The sequence below is a fragment of the Ursus arctos genome, unplaced genomic scaffold (assembly GCF_023065955.2).
Source record: "Ursus arctos isolate Adak ecotype North America unplaced genomic scaffold, UrsArc2.0 scaffold_4, whole genome shotgun sequence".
Lineage (NCBI taxonomy): Eukaryota > Metazoa > Chordata > Mammalia > Carnivora > Ursidae > Ursus > Ursus arctos.
In genome coordinates this window covers 32,396,434-32,417,109 of record NW_026623056.1, presented here as the reverse complement: position 1 = coordinate 32,417,109, position 20,676 = coordinate 32,396,434, and the positions used below count along the sequence as shown (strand labels likewise).

At 36.6% G+C, this 20,676-nt stretch overlaps 1 protein-coding gene and 1 pseudogene across 1 annotated transcript in view; one reads left to right on the top strand and one right to left on the bottom strand.

Moving 5' to 3' along the window:
- Positions 1–20,676, bottom strand: part of RABL3 (RAB, member of RAS oncogene family like 3) — a 36,738-nt gene that overhangs the window by 11,787 nt on the left and 4,275 nt on the right. Inside the window, exons 2-4 of the mRNA XM_026494409.4 lie at positions 20,394–20,485; positions 5,498–5,627; positions 1,865–1,979 (exon numbers count right to left, since the gene is read on the bottom strand). Coding sequence (XP_026350194.1) covers positions 1,865–1,979; positions 5,498–5,627; positions 20,394–20,485 — 337 coding nt within the window. The remainder of the gene's footprint in view (positions 1–1,864; positions 1,980–5,497; positions 5,628–20,393; positions 20,486–20,676) is intronic.
- Positions 11,548–12,529, top strand: LOC123001081 (glyceraldehyde-3-phosphate dehydrogenase-like; annotated as a pseudogene).

The window sequence follows — 20,676 nt, the reverse complement described above, 5'->3', positions numbered from 1 at the left end:
TTTTTTTTAAACCCCCATTTCTTAAAAATATTATCATTCTATTTATTGCATCAAAGCCAATGGTAGCTTGAATTCAAGGCTGTTGATTCTGTTTACCAATATCAACACTGACATAGGAAACACGGTCTAAAACTGAAATTTGCCTTGTTAGAGAATACAGTTTTGAGAGCGTCCTCCTTTAGGGATTTCCTTTTCTTATACTAACTCTGGCTCACATACAAATTTTTGTATATATTTTATCAACCATCATCTTTGGTAGACATACATCTCTGTCACTTGTAGTCTTGTATAATCTCTTGTACGTTAACAAATATAGGTATTGTATGTATAACATAGCATGATATATACATTGCACAGTAACATATATGTGTATTACATATGTAACCTACATATGCTGCCACATATATTTATTTGTTCTTTTATCTTTTTAGCTTTACTTTTTACTCACTTTTTCATTAATCTTACATCCAATTTGAAATTTGACTTCAAAATCCATTTTTTTAAAAAACAGATGAAAAACTGATGGGGAATTTTATCATGGATGGATAAGGCTGGTAACATCACAAAGAGACAGAAAACCAGGTATTGTAATTATATGCATAATACCACTTGGGCAAGAACAAAAAAATCAAAACCCTGCATCTTTTATACCTTCCTTTTATATTTAACTATCATTTTAGGGAAGATCTAGGATTCAGAGAAACAAGTTAAGCAGACACTCATTACAGGGATACACAGCCAGCAAAATCCAGAATACAAAAAACTGGACAGGACAAGCAAACCATCTTTTACAAATGAACTGCCAGAGAGCAAAAGAACAACAAAAAAAGAAAGGGAAACGTAAGATTAAAAGAAACTTCATAAACTAAATACAATGAGTAGACCTTATCAATATACCATTTTGAACAAACCAACATTCAGGAGAATTTGGAGAATTGAAATAATATTTAATATTAAAGAATTATTGCTAAATTTTAAGTGTGACAATTATATTTTGGTTTTATTAAAAAGTCCTAATCATTTAAACACAGAAGTATATACAGATGAAATCATACAATGTCTAGGATTTGCTTTAAAAAATAAATGCAGAGACAAACTGTGTTCATGGATTGGAAGATACAACAAAAATTCTCCCCAATTTGATCTATCTTAATGCAATTCAATCAAAATCCAAGCCAAATTTTTGTCAATATAGACAAGTTGATTTCAAATTTATATGGAAATGCAAATGAACTAGAATAGCTAAACAATTTTGAAAAGGAAGGAACCACACTGCCTAATTTTAAGACTTACTATAATGCTATATAATAATGAAGACAGCGTCATACTGGTCAAGGTACAGACATACATATCAACTGTACAGAATTAGCATCTCAAAACAGAACCATATAAATAGGTCAACTGATTTTTGGCAAAGGAGTAAAAGCAATTCAATGGAGAAAGGATCATCTTTTTAACAAATGGTATTGGAACAACTGGACATTCATATATGAAAGTCAATCTCAATCAAAACCTCACACATTATAACTAACTCAAAACAGATCACAAATCTAAAAGCAAATTTTCAACAATAAAATTTCTAGGAGAAACATAAGAGAAAACCTATATGATCTGAGATTAGGCAGAGTTGTTAAACATGATACCAAAAGCACAATAATACATAAAGGAAAAAATTAAGAAATCAGACTGCATCATGACGAAAAACTAATGCTTGAGAGACAACTGTTAAGAGAATGAAAAGACGACCTATAGACTGGGACAAAAATTTTGCAAATCAAACATCTTAACAAAGTGTTATTCTGGAGGGTATATTCCCATGATTGCTGAACCATTTCACACTGAAAGTGAGTAAATCTGGGCTTACCCATTTGTTACCAATACTCCAGTTGGCACCAAATCCCTGTTGAGAGCTTCTAACGACCAACGATACAAGTTTTGGGATGACTTCTTATTTGTTAAGTCATGTACTAAAATAATACCTAAAATAATCAAAGAAAATAATGTCAGTACTGCAACAATTCCTCTTCACTTCACACTAGTAAAGGGAGGCTTAGTGAATACAAGTGTTACGTTGCTGAATAAACCTAGCATTTCAGTATGATTAACAAACTCAGACATGATTATTTTAAAATATCCTCTACAAATTCCTACAATTAATTACAAAATTTTCTTTTATAATAATTTTTTATTATGTTATGTTAGTCACCATACAGTACATCCTTAGTTTTTGATGTAGTGTTCCATGATTCATTATTTGCGTATAACACCCAGTGCTCCATGCAATATGTGCCCTCCTTAATACCCATCACTGGTCTTTGTCAGTTATATAACTCTAATTCTACAGGGCCTGATGAAATATCATTAAGCTTTTAGACTGTTTTTGTTTCCTTCATTCAACACTTAACGAGTGGCTGCTCTGCTTGTCCTAATTGAACTACCTCATCAATAAAAGGAATCAAAAGTACTTCAAGTATATAAGAAATTATATTCCTACAAAAGTTAATTGTTTCTCCACTGTGCATAGTACTGTCATAGATGTGACATATACACTATTACTTATACTCAATAAAAACATTAAATCATAAAAATTTACTAAAAATATAATGATTTAATTTGATATAATTGCTATTTTTCAGCTGACAAAATGTATTCCTGTAAGTCACCTGAGCCTAATCAACTCAAAAGTCCAATTTTTTTAGTTCTTTGAATTAATGGCTAGCTATAAAAGCTTGATACCTTAGTTAATAAAGCAAAAGAAACATGTCACTAGAGGAGGGGAGGGAAAGACAGTCAAAAAAATATGTATAGTAGAAAACAGATGGACCTTTGAGAGATTGAGGAAAAAAACCAAAATGTAATGAGGGTCAGAAATACAATTAAATATAATCAAATAAGATAGCAGACAGAAAAGCAAAGCAGGTTAACTATTACAATATTACAGACAAAAGAGGAAAAGCTTTAATGCCTAGGAGAATTTAGAGTTAATCATCTTGTGGTCAAAAGACTACAGATTTCAAACCCCCAACCTTTTACTATGTTATGTAGATTCTATTGTGAAGAGAGGATGTGAAACTGATGATTCTTCTATCTTCAAGATGTGAGATGTCAATTCGAAAAAGAAGGTCAGAAGAGTTAGAATTACTTGGCTCCTCTGGTTTTTACAGACATTTGTGCAAATAAGGTGCTTGTGCAAGTTACGGTTGTCTTGTTCTAGCTAGCTCAGATAAATCTGGCATCTAGAACAGAGAAACAGAGATTTGACACCTGCCCCATATTCAACTGTACTCCCTCTACCTTCCTCAATAAGGGCTTCAATGAGGCATTAAGGACATAAGACACAGGACAGATTTTAGAAAGGAATAAAGAGCTACCATTAAAGAATATAGATTATAGCTAACATCTATTCAGCACTTATGTGCTACACATTGTGCCTTACATGTGTTATCTAATTTGATTTTCAGAACAGTCTTCTGAGAAGGAATTATCATCTTCATTTTACATATGTGGAAACTAAGGTTCAGAGAGGTTGAGTCACTTGCCCGGAAGTCACATGGTAAGTGAGGTAGCCAGAATTTGAACTCAGGTAATCTCACAGTAAAAGACTGGAGGAACGCAGAAGTAACTTTAAGGCAAAGGAGTGGTAGATATTTCTCTTCTCCCTTACTTTCCAGAAGATTTTTGACATATCAAAAAACTATGGGTGAGACTTTTGTTTGGGAGATGAAAGGATTAGAAAGGCCTAGATGAGCTATTAGCTGGACAGGGAGTTTATTTTTTGAGGATCTCCTTTTAATGCTTTTGAGCTTTTAAGGGCATTTGAGCACCCTTTTCCCTTCTTTTCCCACTTTTCATTTGGGCTGAGAGTTCTTGCTTCATAGACTATGGGCTAGAAGGGACATACTGGGGCCCAAAGGAAAGAAGTCAGTGTGATAGTTGATCAGAATATGTTCTGACCTTAGAAAGTAAAGACACTTTACAGGTTTCCTTTAATTGCCAGCCTAACTCATCACAGTGGGAGGAAGGTAGGGTATTGAGAGAAGAAAGTTACTGTTAAGAATAAAGACTGCACATTTGAATGAAGTGATCCTTATGCTCTGTTTCTTAGGAAACTAAGGATGGTAGATGGAGTAAAGAACCTTCAGTGCTAAGTTTATTATTTATAGTTTTTATCTGAACTCTTTCTCAAAAAGATCTAAACAGCAAAAGTGTTATATATCCAAACCTCTTTGTCAGATCAGATTGGTATCAACTTTGACAAGTCATTTGACTGATATAATCCAAATTTATCACTTGATTCTAGATCTAAACCAGGCTTCATTTCTTTCTCTCCTATTCTCTAAGAAGTCACCTAACACTATACTGTTTTTCCCATTTATATACATTCTATTAATATACACCGTTTATCATGTGCTTTCTTGCATGACAATGTCATATATTAGTGTCACCATCTTACAAATGTGTTTTGTTTCACTTAGGAATGTTCTGTTTCTTCAAACAGATTGTGACACTTTCAGATAGAATTCTGAGCTAAATGGGACACAGGTCTGAATTAATATAACTCATCCTGTACTTTATAGTATGTCTATCCAATGACAAGGATACCTTATCTACTTCATTTTGTAGTATCCACAACACCTTATGTTATGGGAAGATAAGATATTGAAAAAGGAATATAAGGAATGAAGAAGGTACTGAATAATTACAATGTTTACCTGATACTGAGTGTGATCTAAACATAGTACAAATGAGGTGCAATTAAGAGCTAAGCATCTACCAGAGGCAAAAGGGTGAGGTGCCAAATATTGGACATCAATCAGAGACAAGTTGAAATTATATTACACAGTAAAAGAAGCATTTAAAAAATGAAATAAAAAAAGGGGCAAAAGATTAAAAAACAACAACAACAAAACCCTCTATAGGTAAATTACAGGATTGGTGGTTTAGTCCCTTGACACAGTAGGCACCCTATGAATTCCAATTTTGGTCTCTATTACACACCTCCATCTGGAAGTCTGCTCCAGGTATTTGACTATCTGTACTCCTAATAACACTCTTAGGCAGCTCTTTATAATTAAATAGGATTCTTTGTAAGAGGCAGATGAAAGAAATTTCTGTATTTCTGTGACATCTGGCTTAGACTATGGGACTCCTAATGGTTTTTTCTATTGGACATACTCAATAGACTGGAGAAATGGCACTCCCAGTGGAGTGTTTTGAAAGTTTCAGGTTTTATGCCAAGTACCCAAAATAAAATTTTATTTATTTAGTTTATGACAATAATATCAATACAAACACTTAGACAAAGAAAATATTTAATGTTCTGAATACATGGTTAGAATCTAGTAACAAATTCAAATGTGATATGCAGATTTAAATTAAGAGTTGTGAGTATATTAGATCTTTCTTAAAATAAGATGCTAGCATCCCACAGCATTCTATATCAGATCATCTATACTCCTAGGCCATTAATATATGGTAGAAATAAAAAATGCTTTACCATTTACAGAGTTGTAGAACACCGCTCTTGTGCTTTTCACACTGCTGGCACTGCCCACAGAGCCTCCAACATCCCATAATTCTATATAGTAGGTCTTCTCTTCTGGGGTTCCTTCTTTGTAGTCATGAAGCTAACAAATCAATCCATCAAAGTCATTATTATAGTCAGTAAGAACATTGGTAGCACCCTCATTCTAGTTCAGAGCACTGGGCATGCCATATCTGCATGACTCTTCATATCATTCCCATACCACCTCTGACTCTGATCGCCTCCTATCTTTCAAGCTTCCTCCCTCCAATACTCCAACTCTCATAATAATCCTACTACTATTTACAGCTCCCCTTCCACTTCCAAATCCTCACTTCCTTCCTAAGTATAAATTCCACGATTTGTCATTTTAGTCACTCCTTTGCCCCTTTCTCACACTATATTCAACTGACAAAATTCCAACTTTGACTATATCTACCTTTCCCCCAATTCCATGTCTGTAACCAGCTAGCTGGATGAGAAGCTCAGAAAAATAACACATTCAAGCTGACTAGATTCATTTTAAATTCAAGTCTACCTTTGGAGCTGTCCTTTAATCAGTTTTGTAGCCCATTTCCTCTTATCCTCTCCTAGATAACTATTTCATATTTTCTCTTCTTTTTCAAATTTCCAGTATCTCTTCCCTATCCTTAAGAACAGCTAAGAACCTTGCTTCCTGAGACAGAAGCAACAGAATAGAATTTCTACAACCTGCTCTTCATATATCTATCTACCTCCCTGGATCTGTGCCCATATAATCTGCTTTCCCTCCAGCTATCACAGATAAACTGTGTCCCCATGGTCAAACCCCCTTCTTATGCATGAGATCTCATCTTCTTTTTCTTATCAAAGGGTGTAGTTCTATCAATTCTTCCTTTTATCATCAAATTTTCCCACTTTGTTGAATTACTTCCACCAGCATACAAACATGCTATAATTTTTCCAATCTTAAAACAACCTTCTATTGACCTTATGTCCTCTTCCAGCTATCATACCACTTCTCTGTTCCTTTTTACAGCAAAAGCTCTCTAGAGAGTTGTCTATTCTCGACAGTCTCTAATTCTTTTCCTTACATCTTCTTTAGAATTCACTCCTATGACACTTGCGTACCAATCATCCACTGAAATATTTCTTATCGAGGTCACCGATGGCTTCCACATTGCTAAATCCAGTGATTAATGGGCAGTTTTCATCTTACTCTCCCATCTGATACAACTGAATTACTTCTTTGCCTTTACTTTTTTCACTTAGCTTCCAGGTTATCACACTCTCCTGGTTTTCTTTGCATTTCACTGGCTAATCCTTCTCAGTCTCCATTTGGGTTGTCTTTACCTCTCTGACCTCTAATTGTTGGGAGTGTCCCAAGGTTTAGTTCTTGGATCACTTTTCTTCTCTATTAATACTGGCTCCCTTGACAACTTCATCTAATCTTAGGATTTTACATGTCGTCATTATGTTGATGAATTCCAAATTTATATCCATCCTGGACTAGTCCCTTGAACTTCAGGCTACCATACCCACCAGACTACAATTTGGATGTCTAATAGACATCTCAAAGTTAACATACCTGAAAATAATTTCCCAATCTTCCCCTTAAGCCTATTTTTCTCCCAGTAAAAGGCAATTCCATCCTTCTAGTTACTTAAAGGGCCAAAAATTTAAGAGTGATCCTTAACACCTTTCATACTACATATCTGATTTGCCAGCAAATCCTATTGCTTTTACCTTAAAAATATATCCAAAATTGGTTCATTTCTCACCATCTCCACTATTAATGTCCAGGTCAAAGCCTCTATCCATCTCTTTGCCTGATTTAATGTAATCATCTCCTAAATGATCTCCCTGCTACAGCCTTGCCTGCTCATTTCTCCCCCTTTCACACCCCCTTCCCCATTTGCTTTTCACACAGTAACTAGAGTGACCCTTTTAAAATGCAAGTTAGATCATATCCCCTTCTGCTCAAAACACTCTAGCAACATTCCTACTCAGAGTAAACTCTCTCGTGGTCTCTACCGACATTTATTGACTGTACTATGTAACTATTCAGAAATGGATTCTGATATATGGCAACCATATGTATTAGAATACAGCTAAGAGCCAGATTCTAGTATGGTGGTTAAGAGGTGTACATCAGAATCTTCCAAGAATTTTTTTTAATATACATGCCAACAAAAGCAAAAATAAACAAGTGGGACTACATCAAATGAAAGAGCTTCTACACAGCAAAGGAAACCACCAACAGAATGAAAAGGTTATCTAGGGATTGGGAGAAAATATTCGTATATCATATATCTGATAGAGGTTAATATCCAAAATATGTAAGAACTCACACAACTAAATAGCAGAAACAAAAAAACAAAAAAACAAGCAATCTGATTTAAAAATGAGCAAAGGAAATGAACAGACATCTTTCCAAAAAAAGACATACAAATGGCCAGCAAGTACATGAAAAAGGGCTCATTAATTATAATTAATGCTAACATCACTAATCAGGGGAATGCAAATCAAAACTACAATGAAATATCACCTTACACCTCTTAGAATGGCTGTCATAAAAAAAGAGAAGACGGGTGCCTGGGTGGCTCAGTCAGTTAAGTGTCCAACTCTTGGTTTCAGCTCAGGTCAGGATATCACGGGTTATGGGATCAGGCCCTGCACTGAGCTCCTTGCTCAGTGGAGAGTCTGCTTAAAAGATTCTCTTACTCTGCCCCTCCCCCTGCTCATGCTCTCTCTCCACCCCACCAAAAATTAATAAATCTTAAAAAAAAAAAAAAACAACGAAAAAAGACAAGAGGGGCTCCTGGGTGGCTCAGTAGGTTAAGCAGCTGCCTTTGGCTCAGGTTATGATCCCAGGGTTCTGGGATCAAGCCCCACATCGGTCTCCCTACTCGATGGTCAGCCTGTTTTTCCCTCTCTGCTGCTTGTGCTCTGTCATGTGCGCTCTCTCTCTCGCTCTCAAATAAATAAATACATTCATAAATAAAATCTTAAAAAAAAAAGACAAGGGGTAGCAAGTGTTGGCAAAGATGGGGAGAAAAAAAAAAGCCTTTGTGCACTGCTGACAGGAATGTAAATTGGTATAGCCAGTATGGAAAACAATATGAAGGTTCCTTGAAAAATTAAAAATAAAACTACCATACAATCCAGTAATCCCACTTCTGGGGATTTATCCAAAAGGAATGAAAACAGGATATTGAAAAATTATCTGTACTCTCAGTTCACTGCACAATAGCCAAGATATGAAAACAATAAATGTCTGTCAATCAATGGATGTATGATAAAGATATGGTGTACGCATGCAAGTGCGCACACAGACACAGACACGGGAATATTATTTGGCCATAAGAAAAGGAAATCCTTCTGTTTGCAAACACATGGATGGGCCTCAAGGGAATTATGCTAAGTAAAAAAAGCCAGACAAAGACAAATAGTAAGTGGTACCACTTACATGTAGAATCTAAATAAAAAGTCAAACTCATAGAAACAGAAAGCAAAATAGTGGTTGCCAGGATTTGGGGACAGGTAAAAGTTGGTAAAAAGGAACACACTTTCAGCTATAAGATGAATAGGTCTTGGGATCTATTTCATAACATGGTAACTATAATCAATAACTTTGTATTGTATACTTGAAATATGCTAAGACAGTAGAACTTAAATGTTCCCAATAAATAAATAAATAAATGTGAAGGGATAGATGCGTTAATTATATGGATGAGAGGAATCTTTTCACAATTTATATCAAATCATCACAATATATACTTTAAAATACCTTATAATTTTATTTGTCAACTATACCTCAGTAAAGATGAAAAAAGAAGAGAAAAAAGTCCTTAAAGAAAAAAAAAGAAATACATAAGCCAGACTTACTGAATCAGGACCTTTGGGGTTTAGTTCTTGGCATCTGAAGAATTCTCCAAATGATTTTGCTATAACCCCTAGTTAAGAACTGCTGAATTTTATAAAACGGAAATATTTTGGTTATCAAGAGGCCTAGACTATACCTGGATTGCCACTGATTATACCTGATATGTTTTATCCTCAGTTTCTTTACCTATAAAATGACGTTGTACCATATGTACTTACTTAATGGCTTCGAAATAATAAAAAACAAGATAGCTGAGTAGTTAAAATAGATGTTAGCAAATGTACTAAAACTCACATATTATATTTAACATAATGCTTCACACTTTTTACTTATTCACAATTTTTTTTTGTCCAAATACTTTTGTCTAAGGAAAAATTTAAGTAAGATACTCTACAGACAGCCACACTGACGAGAGAAGACAATTATTAGACTGACAACAAAGAGGATAGGACAGAAAAATGAGAATAGCAAAATCGTATCAGTTGGGGCCCTTGTGGATAATGAAAGTTATTCCTGTATACTGTAATAAAAGGGACCACTATTTTGTTATATGGCAAAATGATAAGATGTGATCATGTTAAGTCATCAATAAAAAAGTTAAACTATATGAGTTTTGTTTGAAAAAGCAGGGAAATATATATTTTATAAAGATTTCTAAGTAAAGCCACTGAAATGATTAATACAAGGTATTATAAGGAGTCAGTTATCTGTTACTGAAAAGTTCAGCCACTTTAGTGAAGCTTTCTTGATTCTACCTCTCTTCCCTGCCCCAAATCAACCAGAGCCAGTTAGGTACTACTATTTGCTCCCATAACACCCTGATAAGAGGTTAATATCCATTCATCATTTCACTAACCACATTGTCTTATTTATCTGCCGATGTATATTCTATTAAACTGTAAGCATAAGGGGAGGGGGCCATGCATTATTTGTATTGGTAGACCTAGAAAATAACATAATACCCAGCACATACTAGATTCTTGGATATGTTTGTTTAAACCAATGAATAAATTCAGGATATTTCATCCTCCAAGATTTTATTACATTGAATTTATTATCTTACTGAATTCCAGTGCTTCTCCAGTACAGTTCTGAAAACAAACTAAATCAGAACCAATACTTGTTAAAAAAAAGACATATTCAAGTTGCAGTTTTGATTTCTTAAATAAAGAAGTTACAGATTCTTAGACCATTCCTGAAGCTTCTGGGGTGGGACTCAAAAATCTGTATTTTTAAAGAAAGCTCCCTAGATGATTGTGATACATAATTAAGTTTGGCAACCAATGCAATACATCACTTTTTTTCTCTAAAATTATTTCAAATGTCTAATTTTGCCCCACCTCAAAGACTGTACAGTGACTCTTCCAAGAATAGCCACCATGTAATACACCAGGTAGCATTCCCTCTTAGCCTTGCAATGTACTAAGTCTGTTAGCCAGCTCCCTCTGGCTACGTATATTCCCAAGCCAGACTGACCTCCTCATCTATACTCTTCTCTAAAACAAAATACCTTCCCCAATCAGTACTTTTCATGGCTGCTCCCAGATTTACAAGAGAAGGTGCCCTTTTTCCTTTCCAACTTGCTCAATCAATATTTAGCTTAACTTAATTCAAATGGAATGAGTCCTAAGAACTTTAAACCAGTAGCTTATAGTTATAGTTATGACATTATACCTTTTATATGTGTGAGTGATCTCCAAGGAAAAGCCTGACATTACAACAAGTATTGCTCTGGATGTAGTAAGTGGTAACGTGGTGCTATGTTAAGAGCCCAACATGATGGAGGATAATGGCAAATGATAAGAAATGTGTTTTAGATTTAAATCAGGTCATCAAGGATCTGATACTTAAAAGTCATTACAGATCTGACAGCTATAAAAGGAAGGATTTTCTCAAAGGGTAGCAATAGTATGTGCTGATCAGTAAGTGGGAAAAGGAACCATATTTCTCAATGCTCCCGTCACTCTGGTACTTCTCATTTACTCACCTCTTGACTTTTTATTGGAATCTAAATCAAGACTAAGTACAAAAGGTTTTGCCTCATTTGAAGAGCTTACTTATTATTTGCAACTTTTAAAAAGCAGAAAGAGGCTCTCTGCTCTTCCCCATTTGACAGCTGCATCTTCTGGTGCAGTGCCAGCCACAACCCTGAGATGCGATGGTGAACGCTGGTGTAAGTGGATTTGGCCTTATTGGGTACCTGGCTACCACGGCTGCTTTTAACTCAGGCAAAATGGATACTGTTGCCATCAGTGACTCCTTCACTGACCTCAACTACATGGTCTACAGGCTCCAGTATGATTCTACCCATGGCAAATTCAATGGCACAGCCAGGGCTGAGAATGGGAAACTTATCATCAATGGAAAACCTATTTCCATCTTCTAGGAGCAAGATCCCACCACCATCAAATGGGGTGATGCTGGTACTGAGTATGTTGTGGTGTCCACTGGGTCTTCACCACCATGGAGAAGGCTGAGACTCACTTGAAGGGTAGGGCCAAGAGGGTTATCATCTCTGCCCCTTCTGCTGATGCTCCCATGTTTGTAATGGGCATGAACCATGAGAAGTATGACAACTCCCTCAAGTTTGTCAGTGATGCCTCCTGCTTGGTCCCTCTGGCAAAGGTCATCCATGACTCATGACTCATGACTACAGTCCATGCCATCACTACTACCCAGAAGACCAGGGACAACCCCTCTGAGAAGCTGTGGCATTATGGCCAAGGGGCTGCCCAGAACATCATCCCTACTTGTACTGGCACTGCCAAGGTTGTAGGCAAGGTCATCCCTGAGCTGAATGGGAAGCTCAGTGGCATGGTCTTCCATGCCCCCACCTCCAAAGTGTCAGTCATGGATCTGACCTGCCTCCTGGAGAAAGCTGCCAATGATGACATCAAGTAGGTAGTGAAGCAGGGAGCATCCTGGGCTACACTGAGAACCAGGCTGTCTCTTGTGACTTTAACAGTGACACCCACCCTTCCACCTTCAATGCTGGGGCTGGCATTACCCTCAATGACCACTTTGTCAAGCTCATTTCCTGGTATGACAATGGCTGTGGCAACTGGGTGGTGGACCTTAAGGTCCACATGACCTTATGGTCCACAAGGAATAAGAGCTCCCTGGACCATCAGCACCAGTGACAGCAATAGGAAGAGAGAGGCCCTCAGCTGCTGAGGAGTCCTTGTCCTACCTCATTCCCCAACACAATGAGAATCTTCTGATGTCTACATAGTTTCCATCCCAGACCCCCTAAAGAAGGGTCACGTACCATCAATAAAGTATACCGTACCCCTCCCCAAAATAAATAAGTAAAAAGTAGAAAGAAATTTAGTAAAGAAAATGATACACATCAAGAAAGAACACTGGATACTGTAGATGCTCTCTGATAGTGTGGTTTAGTAGGTATGCCCGCAGAGTTACTCAAGAGAGGCAGAAAGGCAGGAAGTCTTAGGAGAGAGTTGGGAGAAAAGAGACAAGGATAGAAAAGAGCAAGTAGGAGTGTACTAGGGGACTAGGAATTGAACTCGTCTAATTTGCTGCTATATTTCCAGTTCCTTGCAGTGCCTGATACCTAGTAGGTAGGCAATATATGTACTAAACGAACAAATAAACGAGTAATATAAAGGTTACTGCTAATTGCCTCTTCCTTTCAAGTAATCTTATTTTGCCTTTAGCCAAACTCATGTCCCCTATTTTTTTTAAAGGTCACTTTACCCTTGTATTCTGTACCCACTGACTCCTTTATTTAACCTCTAAACTTTATGCAAGATTGATTTAAACCTGTCCCTATTTCCTCTCTGCCTACTCACATCATTTGGTTTCTGCCACTAACATTCCATCACACTTCCAAAGGTCAGCAATGACTTCAGCACCATCAATTTTTTTTTCTCTCTCAGTTCTTATACGTTTACAGCATTCCATTATCAAAACTCAATCCCTCCTTCACGAAATTCTCATCTCCTTTGCTCTTGTGGTATTTCATCATCTTGGCTATCCTCTTACCTCTTTGATCAATATTTCTCTGTCCTCTCTTCTCATCTGCAACTCTCCAAATACACCCCAAGGTTTTCCTTTGCCTCTTCTCTTTCTAAATTTGCTTTTTGGAAAAACTCATCAACACTCACGGACTGGGATTATTTCCATAATGATTCCAACTCAGAATTCTCTCTTGAGCTTCCCCACCTCATCTCTGAATGCCTTCTGGACAGTTTCAGCTGGATAGCTCACAGATCTCTCCCTTTATCATATCCAGAGCTGAATTTATTATCATTTACTTCTCCTTTACCTATAATATATATCCCCATTCTTGAGGAATAGTCCAGTCAGTCATTAATACCCAATATAATTTCCCATTCTTTGTAAGCACCTCACTTTGTGTCTTGAACTGCTGTAACACTTATATTCTCTATCAGTGCTGTCTCAGAACCTTCTGTAATGATAGAAATGTCCAGCAGAGTAACCACTGGCAACATGTGACTGTTGGGCAGTTCAAACGTGGTTAGTTCAACTGAGGAACTAAATTTTTCATTTCAGTTAATTTAAATTGCCACATTAGTCTAGTGGTTACTGTATGTAACAGCAGTAGAATACTTTTTTCTTAATACCATTCTGGAACAAGAGGCAGGACAGAGCAGTGCTCAAGAGCACAGGCTCTTGAACCAGATTGCGTGGGTCTGAATTCCAACCCTATCACTTACTAGCAATGTGACCTTTTTTTTTTAAATAATATTTTTTTATTATATTATGTTAGTCACCATACAGTACATCCCTATTTTTTGATGTAAAGTTCTATGATTCATTAGTTGCGTATAACACCCAGTGCACCGTGCAATACGTGCCCTCCTTACTACCATCACCAGCCTATCCCACTCCCCCACCCCCCTCCCCTCTGAAGCGCTCAGTTTGTTTCCCAGAGTCCATAGTCTCTCATGGCTCACTCCCCCTTCTGTTTACCCCCCACTTTCTTCTTCCCTTTCGTCTCCTACCAATCTTCCTACTTCTTATGTTCAATAAATGAGTGAAACCATATGATAATTGTATAAACCAGGAAATTAAAAATCAATTTAAACAATTTATGGAGACCAACGAGAATGAAAATACAACGGTCTAAAACCTATGGGACACTGCAAAGGCAGTCCTAAGGGGAAAATACATAGCCATCCAAGCCTCACTCAAAAGAATAGAAAAATCTAAAATGCAGTTTTTATATTCTCACCTCAAGAAGCTGGAGCTGGAACAGAAGAACAGGCCTTACCCACGCATGAGAAGGCAGGTGATCAAGATTAGAGCAGAGATCAATGAATTAGAAACCAGGAGCACAGTAGAGCCAATCAACAGAACCAGAAGCTGGTTCTTTGAAAGAATAAGTAAGATCGATAAGCCACTGGCCAGACTCATTCAAAAGAATAGAGAAAGGACCCAAATTAATAAAATTATGAATGAAAAGGGAGCGGTCACAACCAACACCAATGAAATAGGAAGGATCATTAGAAACTTTTACCAACAGCTTTATGCCAATAAATTAAACAACCTGGAAGAAATGGATGCCTTCCTGGAAACCTATAAACTACCAAGACAGAAACAGGAAGAAATTGATTATTTAAACAGACCAATTAATTATGAAGAGATTGAAGCAGTGATAAAAAACCTCCCGAAAAACAAGAGTCCAGGGCCTGACGGATTCCCCGGGGAATTCTACCAAACATTCAAAGACGAAATAATACCTATTCTCCTGAAGCTGTTTCAAAAACTAGAAACAGAAGGAAAGCTACCAAACTCATTCTATGAGGCCAGTATTACCTTGATCCCCAAACCAGGCAAAGACCCCATCAAAAAGGAGAATTACAGACCGATATCCCTGATGAATATGGACGCCAAAATTCTCAACAAGATCCTAGCTAATAGGATCCAATAGTACATTAAAAGGATTATCCATCATGACCAAGTGGGATTCATCCCTGGGATGCAAGGGTGGTTCAACATTCGCAAATCGATCAGTGATAGATCATATCAACAAGAAAAGAGTCAAGAACCATATGATCCTCTCAATAGATGCAGAAAAAGCATTTGACAAAATACAGCATCCTTTCCTGATTAAAACACTTCAGAGTGTAGGGATAGAGGGTACATTTATGAAAAGCCTACAGCGAATATTATTCTCAATGGGGAAAAGCTGGAAGCCTTTCCCTTAAGATCAGGAACACGACAAGGATGCCCACTCTCACCATTATTATTCAACATAGTACTAGAAGTCCTTGCAACAGCAATCAGACAACAAAAAGGGATCAAAGGTATCCAAATCGGCAAAGAAGAAGTCAAACTGTCTCTCTTCGCAGATGACATGATATTTTATATGGAAAACCCAAACAATCCACCCCCAAACTACTAGAAGTTATAGAGCAGTTCAGTAATGTGGCGGGATACAAAATCAATGCTCAGAAATCAGTTGCATTTCTATACATGAACAATGAAACTGAAGAAAGAGAAATTAGGGAATCCATTCCATTTACAATAGCACCAAAAATCATACGTTATCTTGGAATTAACTTAGCGATGTGACCTTGAACAAGACGTTTAACACCTCCGTACCTCCACTGCTTCATGTATCAAATAGGGGCAATAACAGTACCTCCCTTGAAGGGCTGTTGTGGGAATTACATGAATTAGTATGTAAAATGGGTGCCTAGCCAAAGTAAACACTAAGAAATATTAGCCATCATTCACATTATTATTTCTAAAATCATTCATATATATAAACCTTATCCCCCCTACTAGATCCTACTTCACATTCTTAGCAAGGATAGAGATTGTCTTTTCTTTTTTAATTTCTCCCTAGTACTTGCACATTATTATGCTGCCCAAAGAGGAAGTCAATAAATATTGATTGTATGCAATGTGTAAATTAGAAAGTTAAAATCCCATTAAAGTGAACTAGAAATGACAAGTCAATTTCCTTATTTATAATTTGTGAAAAGATTAGATTCTATAAGTCTTGTTTTCATAATTAAGAGTAGCCATGCATTTATATTAGTTCCATTAGACTTGGGGTAACAAAACTGGAAGACAGTAATGAATGAAGAATACTGCAAAATAAAACTTTTCTCTCTTTTCCCTTCAATTCAGTATGAACACCTCTCTACTGCATACTAAATCCAAAATGTTAGTAATTACTGAGCACATACATTAAGCTCATTAGTTTCACCAAGTACTTGAAATTAAACAATTACATTATCACCTTTATCATCTCTATTTTTAGTTGGCTCTTAGATGTGAAATGAGCTAATGGGACAATTGTTTCTAAGAGTTCTGAAGAGGGTGTATTCATGGATCTACAAGCATTCTGGAGATACCCTCTCTCAGGTTTTAATAACACCGAAGCTGTAACTGCAATTTAAAGATGCTACAGAAGAAAGTGTTCTTCCAAGCTATTTAGGTAATGGTTGTACAAGATTTAATCATTCCTGCTAGAGGAGAGAACTGTTCACTTTATTATAGCAATAGTCAAAACCATCTACATGTCTATGGCAACTTTCCTTAAGATTATCACTTAAAAATGCCTTTTACTTATGTTGTCATTTAAGAAATGCATTCTTCTCAAAGATGGAAGACAGACCAACCAGCCCAAGATACAGTGAAGAGTAATAAACGCAAGGTAACTTTTACCTCCACATGCTCCATTCTTTAACAATAACGCAATTCAGGCCAGCCTGGCTTTATAGGAGTCAATTAGCGCCACACTCATTCTGGTAAAATCAGTCACAGTGTAACATCACCTACAAACCTGTAGGCTAGCTAAAGCAGATATTCTTTACCTCTATTCTGTAGAAGATATACTAAGGCTCAGAGAAGTAAACTGATTAGTCTAAGGTCACTCTTGAGGAAGCAAAAGGCAATATGGGAACTGACCCAGGAAGTGAGAGTTTAACTCTAAGTTTCTTTTTTTTTTTTAATTCTTTATTTAAATTCAATTTAGTTAACACATACTGTATTATTAGTTACCGGGGTAGAATTTAGTGATTCATCAATTGCATAGAACACCCAGTGCTCATTACATTAAGTGCCCTCCCTAATGCCCATCACCCCATTACCCCTTGTCCCGACCCACCTCCCTTTCAGCAACCTCAGTCTCCTAAAGTTATGAGTCTCTTATGGTTTGTCTCCCTCTCTCTTTTCATCTTATTTTTTTTTCCTTCCCTTCCCCTATGTTCATGTTTTGTTTCTTAAATTCCACATATGAGTGAAATCATATGGTATTTGTCTTTTTCTGACTGACTTATTTCACTTAGCATGATACTCTAGTTCCATTCATGTCATTGCAAATGGCAAGATTTTCATTCGTTTTGATGGCCGAGTAGTATTCCATTGTATATATACCACATCCTCTTTATCCATTCATGTGTCGATGGACATCTGGGCTCTTTTCATATTCTGGGTATTGTGGACATTGCTGCTATAAATATTGGGGTGCATGTGTCCCTTCGAATCACTATGTTTGTATCCTTTGGATAAATACCTAGTAGTGCAATTGCTGGGTTGTAGGGTAGCTCTATTCTTAACTCTTTGAGGAGGCTCCATACTGCTTACCAGAGTGGCTGCATCAGCTTGCATTCCCACCAACAGTGTAAGAGGGTTCCCCTTTCTCCACATTCTCGCCAACATTTGTTGTTTCCCGAGTTGTTAATTTTAGCCATTCTGACTGGTGAGAGGTGGTATCTCACTGTGGTTTTGATTTGGATTTCCCTGATCCTGAGTGATGTTGAGCATTTTTCAAGGGTCTGTTGGCCATTTGTATGTCTTCTTTGGAGAAATGTCTTTTCATGTCTCTCTTCTTTTCAATATGTTATGCTCTTTCACAGAAAGGGATTTAGAAAAGTCCATAAGGAAATTCTGTCCAGAACTTGCTATTGACAAGTTGCCAACTGGACTTATTATCTAGTATTTGTTTTCCTCTACAGCTAAGAATTTGGGATGTGGCAGGCTGAGATAACATAGACATTCACAGGCATTCTGACTTCAAATTCACAGAAATGCCATAAAAAAGTTTTTAAAAAATAAAGAGGATAAGCTTGAAAAAAAGAGAAGGAAATCCTCAGATGCCAGAAATGAAGAACTTAAAATCAGAATGAGAAATGGGAACTGACCCAGATTCAGAGATAGCTTCAGGGGCCAGTCCCTGGAGTTTTAGTGCCCATCCAGGAATAGAGATGTTTTCTGGCTTTTAAGGCAAGAATATACATAGGTGAGTGACAAAGACTATAGTTCCCTTCATGAAATCTGGCCCTGTCAGTGAAACGGAGTAGGAAAAACTATCCAATGGCTCAGGAAAGCAGGAAAAACTTTCTGTCAGGGACCCTCGGTAGAGTTGCACATAATAGATAAAGAGTCCACGAAAAAATGGAAACCACAGGCCTGCACTGTAATCAAATATTTGGAGAGTATACATTATCTAGATGGCATGGAAACTCCTAGCTTAGAAATTTCAAGTACCACTGAAATCCCTAGGGTTCTGGAAGCAACAGAAATGAAAAGGTACCATACTTTCACGACACAGCATACAGAACTTCCACAGAGAAGAAGAAAAAAATCCTGCTTAAGATGTGATCATTTTCAAAGAATTACAAACCATACAAAGAGATACATTTCCATTAAGTATAGTCAGCATACACAGCAAGTTAGAATATCTACCACCCACTTAGAAAAAAAATAAAACAACCCAAAGGAAATCATAAAATAGTATGTTGAAATGATTAAAATAAAAAGTAAAGCCATAATGAATGATTAGGATATTGTGAAAAATTTTGACATTTGAAAAAGAACCAGAGGAGTATCTAGAAATAAAAAATTACACTTACAAAGATGAAAAACTTAGTGGATATATTAAAGAGGAGATTAGACATAGATGAAGAAGATTCTTAATTAACTGGAGGGCAGACAGGAGTACATGATCCGGAATACACAAAGAAGAAATAAAGAACAAAAAACATGTAAGTACAGTGAAAAGATATAGAGGACAAAAATCTAACAGAAGTACAAAAGGAGGGGATAGAGGAAATGAGGGAAGACAATAGATAATGGCTCAAAATTCTGAAAAATGAAGACAGTTGTGAGAGGCACAGCCTTCTGACAGGATGACTAAAACCGAACCCATACCTAGACATATATTAGTAAAACTACAGAACATCAAAACAAATCTTTTAAAAGCAACTAGAGAGAAGAAATTACTTTCAAAAGGAATAATAATTAGGCTGACAAAAGAGTTCCAATCAGCAGCAATGTAAGTCACAGTCTGTGGAACAACAGCTTCAAAGAACTAAAAGAAAATAATTGTCAATTGAGCTAATTACCATTCCTTCCCTATTTATTTCTTAACTCAAATGGAGAGATGTATGACATTTGGACAGGACTAGCTGGGATTAGCAAAGACCAACAGTATCTGGGAAGACAGTTAATTTGGTGGAAACCACACCAGAGTTTCCTAAATGTGAGCTGGCATGGAAGACCTAGACCTAAGGCTCCAGAAGCTTTTGCCCCCTTTACATATACTTCTAGCCAAAAGTTGTCTGTCTTAGTGCCAAAGGATTAGATAGAATTATTTATGGATCATGTTAAGTGAACTCTAGATATATAGCACAGTAATTAAAACTGAACTCTCTGGATTAAGACTATTTAGACAAGATCAGGTCCATTCAGGATCGTATGGCCATAGACCAGATTAAGACTATTTAGGATCAAATCTTGACTTTGCTTTTTTTGCACTGAGTCAATTTGATCAAGGCACTTTATTTCTCCATGCCTTAGTTTCTGCAGTTATACCTCACAGTTTAAAAAGATGAAGTTAGAAAAGACATGTAACGCATTTGGCATAGTATCTAGCACACAGTAGGTGGTTAATAAAGCCCAGCTATTATTATTACTTTTGACCACAGTACTGTAATTTGATCATGTATTTTGAAGGACTTATCTTTAATATGACGACAGAAAAACTAAAATATCAGAAACACATACTCTGACATCTACTGAGCAGCCCACAGTCCATGATGGATTTCCCAGTACTTGATTTTGACACAGAAGATGAACCAGTGAAGATTTCCCAACACCTGTAAAAGATATAAGAACTCTGGTCACATAAGAGATATCCTGAAATATTTATTATGACAAAAGTAAGTCTGAGCATACGCCAGTAATAATGATATGTATAGTTGTTTAAAGGGTGGTCACACTATACCAACCATTTAATAAGCTTTAATGATAAAGAGAAGATGGTTAAAGAAAGTGGTTCTCTCAAATT